The following is a 10,974-nucleotide window of genomic DNA, read 5'->3' as shown; positions in this document are numbered from 1 at the left end:
GGGATTGTGACTAAAAAAAAACACAATAGTTATCGCAGGCTCATTGGATTGAAGAAAATCAAAAATGGCGTCCTTTGAGAAAGCTAAGAAATCTTATCAAAAATTTCACAAAGAAAGGGGGCAGGTAAGGGTAAATGTAATAGAGGAATGCCCTTTTTGATGTCAGAATCTATTGCTGGTGAAAGCATTGTCCTTGAACTCAGCAATATTGTTGAAAAATAGAGTGGATTGAGCGACACATTCTTATTCTTATTCTTATTCTTACTCTGCTTTTTTCGTTGTATGTACTTAAGGTTAATTACATGGATAAGCGACTAAATGCTTATGCTTCATATAATTTTACAATTTAGATAATAATTTAAACCTTGCCATGTTTTCTTGTCCACTCAGTTGAAAAGCAGGAAGCAGTATGGTCTTCTTGAAAAACACAAAGATTATGTTTTGCGGGCAAGGTAAGAGTCAAAGTAGATAAGAAGCTTGGCAGAACTTTAGATAGCTGTAGAAGGTAGGTAGGTAAGTGTAAGGTCTGTACATCATAAAGATACATCACATGTAAAATTTTCTATTTACTGGTTTACATATTCGCTGTGGCTACATGTCCGGCAGCCGGACAGGTTTCTTAAAATACTCCGTGTCTGGCAGTGAGACTTAGACATTTTTATTTTTTAAGTAAAATAACGTAGAATAGACGATATGATAGGCGACCTCGAGAGGAATCAAACCTGGGTCGACAGCCTGGTAAGCGACACCGATGACTTAAGTATTTATTGAGTTTCCCTTAGCATTATTGAAAGCTAACTGTAAACAGGCTAACCGCAGAGCTATTTAGGCTAACCGGAGTGCTATTCAGGCTAACAGGAGTGCTTTTTAGGTTAACCGGAGTGCTTTTTAGGCTAAACGGAGTGCTTTTTAGGCTAACCAGAGTGCTATTCAAACGTTTTGACTGCCGGTCATTTTATAATAGTCTACATTATAAATCCCGACATATCGCATGCCAGACTCACCAAAATTAGTATTCAGCCATATAAACAAGGATTTGACATTATTAACTGAAATTTTTAAAAATTAATTTTCATTTGACTGCCGGACATGGAGTATTTTGAAAATCCTGTCCGGCTGCCGGACATAGAGACACAGCGTTACATATTTGCCATGTGGGGGTCGGATACAGAGAACCATTCTCTTGAAGATGTCTAGAGATTTTGTAGTGCGAAGTTCCTCGGGAAGATCGTTCCATAGAAAAGGTCCACTTTAACTGAAGCTATGCTTCAGGTAGTCAGTTCTTGGTGTCGGTAGATACAATTTTTGTGTGGTGTCATGAAGATCAAAGGACAAAGTTCTCGGAGTGAATATCTTCCATTGTAGCTGTAGAAACACTTGAGATATTCCTCATTCTCAAAAGCTTCCACTGTGGATTGCACTGAATTCTATGTGTAATCATATGGCACTCAGCAGGATTTATTTGCTAATTGATATATGTGAATGGATATATATCTCTATTTATTGCAGAGATTACCATAGAAAACAAAACAGACTTAAACTTCTAAAAGAGAAAGTGAGTATTTACATGGTTATCAACTCTATTTGTGGTTGTTGTGGACTGTAATTGGTATTTTGTTTGTTTCACAAGTTTAGCATATATACGTGAAAACTTGCCCAGAAGTGATAATAAACTGTTTTACTGTATTTGTACTCTACATTACTTATTTTAGTTTAACTTTCTACGTTTAGGCACTAAACAGGAATCCAGATGAATTTTACTTCAAGATGATCAGCAGTAAAACAAAGGTAAGTATTGCCTGTTATTGTTGTTTTGTATTCGGGTGACTTGCATAGTGAATGAAGACAGTCTGGCAATACGGTTTTGACAGAAACAACCAGTTCAAATAAGGATTTGTTTTATGTTGTACATGCAGGATGGAGTTCATACCTTCAAAAAAACAAAAAAGCACACTGCAGAGGCACTGAAGCTGATGAAAACCCAGGATCTTAATTACATCAATTCTAAAAGGTCTATGGAGGCAAAGGTAATTTGTAAAGAAAATTATCTAAAAAGTTTAATATAACCTTAAGTTCAGTACTCTCTCCTGATTGCAGAATCAGCTATGGACATGTGTGAGTCTTCACCTGTGTGTGTGGGGCTTGAGTTCTTCAAGAGTGATCAGTGACTACTCTGAACCTAAGACCCCTGTATTGTTGTAAAGTTTGTTTACATTGTGTGACATTTGTTGGCAGAAATAAATTGTTGATCACTCTTGAGAATTTTGGGAAAGATACAGCAGTCACATAATGGTTACAGTGTTGAATATTGGATCAAGTGGCCTGGCTTTGAGTCTTGACAAGTTGTGGCCAATTTACACAGTTGCAAAACATCTATACCCACCCTGTGAAATAATGTTTAGACTGTGACAAGTAGGTTGATATGTCAGTCCTTCCCAATACTTTTTATTGTTATTGAGTAGTAAAGCTTTAAGTTTATTTTCAATGAACAGCTGTTGAACCACTGAGTGTAATAATGCAATTTCTTGTAACAGAAAATAGAAAAGCTCCAAGCAAGCCTACATTTATTGGCAGATGAAGATAATAATTCCCATCCTCCAAACCAGCACATTGTTTTTGTGGACAGTCAGAAAGAAGGTACACATGTTCTGTATTTTATAACTTTATTATATGGCTGGCTCCAAGAGCAGGCAATATCAAACCATTACCTTTACCTAATATTTGTTAAGTAGTGTAGCAGATAAGAGAACAGTATTCTTGATAGAGTGCTGGAAGATTTGACAATACTAAATTGTATCAGTGTAAATCAATCACAAATGTCATTCTTTGATACTCACTATCTATTTTGTATTAGTATAAATCTACTAGCGTTTTGTCACAAATGCCGTTCTCTGATTGGCTACGCCACTATCTCTTCTGTGATAGATGGTGAGTAGTGTAGCAGTGTGCCCTTGTTAACGAAATGACCACTGCTTCTTGGCATTTTTGAAGTGTCTGTGAAGAGGACATAGATAAAGTTTTAAATGACTAGTAGATTTATACTAAAACAGTTAGACTGTCGCGGAAAAGGTTGTTGTTATTCATCGTGGTAGATGTAATAATAAAGTGTATTATTGTTTGTCTCACGATGTAGTCACTTGAGATGTAGATCGCGACATTTCGACTGCTTACTGCTAATCTTCTTCAGGCGATAAGGTCGACTGATTGCACAGTATCATTTATATCACAAAGGTCGGCTGTGATTGGTGCATTTTGATCCTCCTATTGTTCCATTGTTCCGGCGAGTAGCTGTTCCCTCAGTGGTCCGCTGTTGTACCGTTCTCCTGTTGTTGTGTTTCTTGATCGTGGGTATCCATGCTTCAGGAATTTCAATTCCACTATCCCTGTTGATGTTGTTAGGGTGAAGTCTTATGTGAATAGCTTCCTTGAAGGAAGCTATTCACATAAGACTTCACAATGGAACAATAGGAGGATTGAAATGCACCAATCACAGCCGACCTTTGTGATATAAATGATACCGTGCAATCAGTCGACCCTATCGCCTGAAGAAGACTAGCAGTAAGCAGTCGAAATGTCGCGATCTACATCTCAAGTGACTACATCATGAGACAAACGATAATACACTTTATTATAACAATTAGATTATTCATCAACTATCACGTGATAGAAATCTCAAGCTCATAATCTATTTGTTTAGTAGATAGTGCTTAGCCAAGCAGAGTGCAATTGTTAACAAACTGGCAGCCGCTTCTTTGCGTTGTCCCGATTTCAGTAGCACAAAGCAACTAGGAGTATTTCTACTCGTCCCTGGATGGGATGCTAGCCATTAAGTTCACTGGTACCCATTTATACACCTGGGTGGAGAGGCACTGTGAGAGTAATGTGTCTTGCCCAAGAACACAAGACAATGTCCCTAGCCAGGGCTTGAATCCAGACTGCTCGATCTGGAGTTGAGTGCACTAACCATGAGGCCACCTCGCCTCCCTCCTGGAACTGTAGTCAAACATTTTATTTTTAAACCACCACATGTAAGCTTTATAATTATTATTTATATCATCTCAGCACTCAGCCCAGTTGTACACTGTTGTAAATTAACATGCAACATATTTTGTCTTTCAGCTCAGTCTTTTGATGCTGCAACCCATTTTGACACCCTGCCAGAACTGGTGTCAAGAACGTACAACAGGCCCAAGAGAGAAACACTCATGAAACAGTTAATTCAAACTCCAGATGATCAAATAGTTAAGGTATTGAAATCTGAGTTATTGAGTAGATCAGGTTGACTCTACAGCAAGAACAGTGTATGAGTATGTTTGTGTGCTAATGAAAAACGACAGAAAGAAAATGATTTTCTTTTGTTACGTTTTTCACCAGCACACTTTTTAATGTCAAATAACTTGACCAGTCTACTTACTCTGTAGCCTAGTTAACATTAATATACCCTTTATTGACCACGCCTGTTCGGTCAAGAAGGCTTGATTTTGGTCTCATTCTTTTTTTGTATATGAACCCCGTCTGCATCTTGTTCCATAAACATGCGAAAAAAAGAACTTGGCCGATATCCAGCCATCTTGACGGAACAAGCTTGGTCAATAACCCAGGCCATATATTTTTGAGTGGTGTTTTGCGCGGTGATGAGTCTTTCTCTCTCTCTCTCTCTCTCTCTCTGAACTGACTGGATTAATATTACAATATCTTACAGAGACTTGAGAAACAGAGGCACCGTTGCTATGAAGAATTAAGAGAGAGAATTGAGCGGGAAAAGAAGATGCAAAAGGTTTCTGAAGAACTGGAACTTCAAAAACATCTCATGGTATGTGGTCATCAACAATTTTAAGTCGTTGATCTGCTCTGACCAGAATTTGAAGTCAATTTGCCTCCATGCTCAAATTTCAGGAACAGAAGTGAAGTAGATGAGTTAATAGCTGTTCGATATTCCAGTTGATGCTGAAAAATTTATTTAAAGTTTTATTATTCAATCTCTGCTATCTTCAATATAAAACTCAGATCGAATCAGAGTAAAGCTGGGTTTTGATAGTATTTTGGTCATTATTTGAGCAGAACGCTTCAGGCGGTTTGAATCTAAATGGTCATCACACACCAGAGTTTTAGCAAGAGGTGGGTGGGGGGGTTATCAATTTGTATCTTGTAACTTACGATTAAAACAAGACAAACAAGAAAACAGCGGGCGGGTTTCTTCTTCTCATCGGTTGGTATACTGTCGTCTAATTAGAGTTATTGTACTTTGTGTTTTCAGGGTAAGGGAAGACGGTACAAAATACAAAAAGACGAGAAATCCACGCCAGTTTACAAATGGAAGAAAGAAAGAAAAAGATAGCAGGGCCTTGTCCTTAAAACAAGTTGGAAATAAAGATGCAATGAAATAATTGGTTTTATTGGTTTGTGTTGGTGAAAGGGTCATAATATCTCTTAAAACAATTCGAGCATCAAGTATTTTGATTGGGTTTTGATGTTTTGCAGAGGCGTTCTTAAAGTGATTTCTCTTTCGAACGGTTTATGAAATTTTTGTTTTTGCCTAATTGGCTGGAAAAGCAACAGGTTTGCTCTGATAGGTTGGAGGTTGAGGTTTTATTAACCAGTTAGCGAGCGACAATCAGTTGAAAGGTGCTTTACACGCAAAAGTTCATTCACTGATACAATAAGTTTTCTCAAAAACTGAGAACGCAGACGGCTCATTTCTCTTACGGGCATTTTTTTAAAAGGTGAAATGTGGAAAAACGTTAAGGCTGTAGTGCTTTTAATGTGCATTTTTCACCAAATAAAAGTTGCGATATACAACCTAGGTATTGTTCAAGTTACGCAAAACATCGCGCAACATCTAAAGTTCACACACCGCACCGCCATTCACTGTTTGGATTTGTTATGTTAAAGCTCTAAATCTAACATGACTTCGCTTAAGCTCAACGCAACTGAGAAATTAGCTCTTAAGCTATAGAAGTTTACCGCTGAAGTTATGGAATGCAAACGAAACACACAACATTTAAAGTTCAATCGTACTGAAAAAATTCATTCCCTCTAGCTCCACACTTGTGTTGGCCAGGGCTGAGCACGGCGGTAGCCCTGCTTCTTCACTGCATGTGGTCGTTTTCCCGCCTCCAGGGAGCTCTTCCATTCATATCTCTTCGCTCCCCGCTCGCTGCCACTACTACAGCGCCATCTTAGCTTGCCCGGTTGGAAGTTCTTGGTGTACTCAACTTTGGCAAAAAATTGATCCATTTTCTCTCTCGTCTCCCTGTCTATTTCTTCCTGAAGCGAAGACAAGGAAGCACTCATGAGCTAAATGGGCCCCAGCTCATTCGCGGAGAGAGCACACCGCGAGTTAGAGAGATTCCCTTCTTTTTTCTGACTTTTATCTCGAGGAAACTTCCATTCGCCAGGATATATGGCAGATGGAATTAAAATCCGTTCGTCCCATCTCATCCTAACCTACGATCATACCCTCCCTCCCTCCCTTATATTCTCCTTTTTTCCTTTTCCCTTTCCAAAAAAAAAACAATCGCCTCATCGCAGGGTGATCTCATCCAAGAAAAACCCGCCTCAAGAAAACACTTTCTGCGTTGCCGGAGTTTGAACAGGTTGACAGATTCCCCCCTATGTGGTGTATTTGAACGATTTCTTTGTGTATGTCGAGTGTATGCCTTTAAATAGTACCTTGCCTGAGTTTGTCGTAAATAATGACGTCTGATAAAATCTGGACTTAGAAATTGAAAAATGAAAAGTGATAATTGATCCTGAGAGAGCCGGGTTGAACGGAGAGAAAGTTAATCCATTCCCTGTCAAGTTATTTTTAGACATATGGTACTCATCTCTTCCGCGGATGTTACCAAGGACGTGTTCGTGGAAAAAGGTGAAAATGCGTGTAAGCTGCCTAGGCTGTCAGCGTGAGCAAAAACCCCTGGGATTTCCGAAACTGGGGGTGAGATGTGAAAATGACTTGAGAGGAATAACCTTAGGAATAGTCTTTTACACTTTTACTCCTCTTTTGTTGATCCGGTATAACTGATTCAGTTATTCTGTGACTTTCTTAAAGAAAAGCTAGCCAGGGAGTATTGAAACAGCTTTTAAAGAGTTCAGTCAGCGCAGCTTTGCCTTTTATTCCTTAACGATGTCAGTCATCTTTTCTGAGGTTTTCTTGTCTATAGAGTATTAAAAATTCAAACTGCTTGTTTACCTGTGATTTTCTTCTCTGAGAAGTTTGTGGGACATCGACTTGAAACAACTTCACATCTGGACTTTTAATCCTGTTCAACTTCTCTTTCTTGTTGTTCATATCAACACCCGAGCCCTGCTTGTTGCCCTTTTTCCTTGCCAGTTTACGACCTTCCTTGAAATGCACGAACCTGCACTGATGTTCCCACGCTTGCGCCTCTAAGCTACTTGTCAAACAAGCGCGGTTAGAGCTTATTGATTCCTCGTTCTCATTTAAGGATACCGAATGCTCCACATTCTCTGCGGCTGATAATTCTATTTTCCCATGAGTTTGCTTTGAAGAATTCCATTCGTGTGATTGGCTCTCGGGTGACTGTAGACTCTTTTCGACTTGGCCGAGACCAAAACTGTTTACAGAATCGCTAGAAGTCCAATTAAGTTTTTGTGCAGACCCATCCCGTAATGGGACGCTTCCCTGAGAGCTGAACCCCCAAGTACTAATCGATGACGTATTTAGCGTATCGTCAGAGTTAAGTGCCTCAAAACTAACTGATTTTGATCTACTGCTGCTGTTAGTGTCGCCAACTTCAGATTGAGCAACCTCAAGTCTGTTTTCGTTGCTTGTCTGAGAACGAACATGAATAAAGCTTTCGTTCTTTCCTTCAGATTTCAAGCTTTTGTAGATATCTGAAGGAGGCGGTTTCTTTCTTCGTCCCTCTTTATGAGCTTTCTTAGACTGCTTATCACGCTGATGTTCCAAATCATTGGATGTGTTACCAAACCTGGAGTCGTTTTGTCTGTCGTTCTTCTTCAGCAATATCACGCCATGTTCAAAATCCCCGCATAGTATTTCCAGTAGTGTTAAACCGGATTCTTTGGGTTTTTTGCTGGAATCGTATTTTCTGTTACTTCTGCTTCTGATCCGTTGAAGGGAATTTCTTTGGACATTTCGATTCCCCGATCCGTGTTGTGGTGAGTCTGATGACATTACCACTGAACGATGTTTTGAGTTGAAGGTGTTGTCTTGATGCGCTGTGTTGATACTGTTCAGATCTTGTGAGCATAGAAAGAGTGCACAAAATAAATAAAAAATAAATATAATTTCATTATCATTAAGAATCTATCGGGTACCGTGATAAAATTTGTGTACCGTCTTTGGGTCAGATGGCACGTAAAGGTATGGCCACAAGCACTGCATTCAAGTTAAAAACGAGCGGACAACAGGAACCAGATCCTGCGCTGTGATTTGCTCTCTGAGTGAACATTCCTGCACTCTCGGAATTGCCCGTTTTGTCTCAAAAGTAAACATTTTTTCCTGCCATAAAATAAATCTTTTTGTGGTCAATCCGTCCAGATGGCTGAATATTGGCCTCGTTCCTTTTTCATTTGTTTTAGTTTCTGAAAGAGGGCGACCGCAGACCCTGTGTTTTAAGTCTGAAATACGGTATTAAAATTGGCAACAAAAACCTATATACAGTGGAATCCCCGATTTTTTGAGACCTCCAAGAGAAACGAATTGGTGTGAATATTCGGGGTCGTCGTCGGCACTATATTTATGTGATCCGGCTGTTCAACGAATGAATAACGCTCTGCACCGTATAAATCGCTATTCGGTGGAAAGTTAATAGAACAACAAAAAAAATCAGTTTTCCATCCATTAGCCTGCGTCTCGTTCGAGCGAGGAGTTAAATTTCTCGCCTGTTGGTCGCGCGAAAGAAGAAAAGGGTAATGGAGTGGCCTGAGTGGGTGAGGAAAGAATGCGGTAAAAGCTCATTCGTTCGTACGAGAACGTTAACTACGCAGGCTAGCTATCCATTACATGGTGATATGTCCGGTGAATGAAGCTTTTAACGTTTTGATTAACCAGTACAAGGAGGGCAATTAAAGGTTAGGCACAAAGCAATGGCTAGGCTTAAAATTCGACTTTCCTATCTCTAGTTGAAAGAAAACTTGCTACCAGGAGACTAAAAATTATAAAAAAAATAAGCAGAGAAAGTAAACGGACCTCCCTTGTTGTGCTCTGCACTCAAATGCGTAACTGACGCTTTTTCTCTTTTATCTCCATTGGCGTGGAAGTTTTCTCCGTATTGACTCCAGTATTCCTCTCCGCGTCTCACCGGCAGACGAACCGACATTTTGAACACGTGAGTCTCCTCTTTCAATCGATTTAGGCATTGCTTTCTCTGCTTTTCTAGGCTGTTGACAAGAACTTGGAGCCTGTAATCCTCGAGTGAGAAACCTTTAAAGAACCTGTCCGCAGAGTTTTCCATACTCTGCGGGTCGCCACTGTCTTCCAAAGACAGTGTTCATGTTGTGACGTCATAATCATCTCTGACGTAATAATGGTTGCGTTTGACGCGCGCCTACGCGCAATACTGCGCATGCATAAGGACACATTAATTCTTTTTTCACTTTTAAAGATATGAAATTTGGCGAGTGTAAGAAAGCTTGCAAGTCTTTCGGACACGACTAAATCAAGATCAGAATCTCAAGGTGAGCCTGCATTAGTTACAGCGGTTACTCTCTTTTACACATTTTCAAACTTTTCAGACTGTTATTGAACTTAAACGTATGCGCACAGTCTAATCGAAACGAGGACTTTTGATTTCGTCCGCTTTTATTTGGAGTGCTTTTTAAGCTGTTTGACTTCCTCAAAGGCTGATGGGCTGTTAGTATGATTGATGGTCTAATGGCACCGTTTAACAAATATTTAGTTTCCCCCACAGGGCATTCTCGTCCCCAGAGGCCACGCTCCTTTTGGTCAGCGCCAAGAATCGAAGCCTCTGAGGAAGTCCAATTTTCTGAGCGTGCGCAGAGTAATCGTTTTGTATTCTCAGCTAATCAGATTTGTCAGATTTGTTGTACTTGACTCTGAGCATGTGCAGAGTGATGGGAGTCCACAAGTGGTATAAGGCATCTCGACCCGAAGGTTCTGATTGGAGCGGTATATGCTGCTGTTGTGTTAAGGTGATTCCTTAGTATTCCATTGCGCATCCCTACTGCGCACGATTTTCAAGTTGTTAGCACGTGCACATGAGCGCATGCACATACAAAACATAAGAGATTTCCCTCAAACTAAGCTCGATAGCGAAATGAATGCTCCTTTTCTCTTAAACGAACAGGGTGACCCCCACTTTTTATTTCATAATAATTATGAAATAAAAAGTGGGTGTCACTGTGTTCGTTTAAGAGAAAACGAGCATTCATTTCGCTATCGAGCTTGTTCTCATTGTAATTATTACAATGAGAACAATATCCTTAATAACTGAGAAAAAAATTACCAGATCAAATCAAATAAATACTAGAGGGAGACATAACAGGCCCCACAGCACATCTCCAAATTATGTTTCCTTTAAAGGATAAAAAAATGTAGGGTATTTGGAGACTTTTTTTCTGGGACGTAGATGAATAAACAATCAAAGAAAGTCAAACTCTGTGATAACATGTTGCATTGAAAAATATGCGAACTTATTTGTTGCACACGGAGATAACCAAAAGTCACCTAAATAACCCTATTTGTCAGCATTGTGGCGTGAAAACAAGCACGGTGACCCCCTCTTTTTACTAAGTTTTTAATATCTCCTTGTCCTGTAACAACAGCATACCAAGTTTCATCGGAAATCTATGGCGGGTTCTTTTACTAGGGAATCACCTTAAGGAGGATGTTGTTGTGTGCATTCAAAGTTCTAACAGTTTCCACATTTCTATCTTTCTCTTGAAGGAGAGTGTCCAAAGAAAGATGGATGTAAGAACTGTACACTTTCAAAGCATTGTCAGCATACTTTTACCCAAGCACTATTTTGA

General features: G+C 39.6%; 1 protein-coding gene across 1 annotated transcript; it reads left to right on the top strand.

Moving 5' to 3' along the window:
• The first annotated feature begins 14 nt into the window (after nucleotides 1-14).
• LOC110057815 (putative U3 small nucleolar RNA-associated protein 11) lies at nucleotides 15-5,387 on the top strand. Its single transcript, XM_020764415.2, has 9 exons — nucleotides 15-124; nucleotides 391-452; nucleotides 1,510-1,555; nucleotides 1,732-1,788; nucleotides 1,917-2,027; nucleotides 2,535-2,637; nucleotides 4,120-4,247; nucleotides 4,703-4,813; nucleotides 5,258-5,387. The coding sequence occupies exons 1-9, from the start codon at nucleotides 65-67 to the stop codon at nucleotides 5,336-5,338; spliced, it is 759 nt and encodes a 252-aa protein (XP_020620074.1). The 5' UTR covers nucleotides 15-64; the 3' UTR covers nucleotides 5,339-5,387.
• The last annotated feature ends 5,587 nt before the right edge of the window (nucleotides 5,388-10,974 follow it).

Source organism: Orbicella faveolata, unplaced genomic scaffold (assembly GCF_042242905.1).
Source record: "Orbicella faveolata isolate gen_17 unplaced genomic scaffold, um_ofav_v1 contig_12, whole genome shotgun sequence".
Lineage (NCBI taxonomy): Eukaryota > Metazoa > Cnidaria > Anthozoa > Scleractinia > Merulinidae > Orbicella > Orbicella faveolata.
The sequence above is the reverse complement of the archived record's forward strand: the minus strand, read 5'-3'. Positions and strand labels throughout refer to the sequence as shown.

Bases quoted from the DNA above. Each gene is read 5' to 3' on its own strand.
- LOC110057815 (XM_020764415.2), top strand. From the start codon at position 65: ATGGCGTCCTTTGAGAAAGCTAAGAAATCTTATCAAAAATTTCACAAA. The intron at 1,556-1,731 runs GTGAGTATTTAC...TTCTACGTTTAG, and splicing joins TTAAACTTCTAAAAGAGAAA to GCACTAAACAGGAATCCAGA. The intron at 4,814-5,257 runs GTATGTGGTCAT...TTGTGTTTTCAG, and splicing joins AACTTCAAAAACATCTCATG to GGTAAGGGAAGACGGTACAA.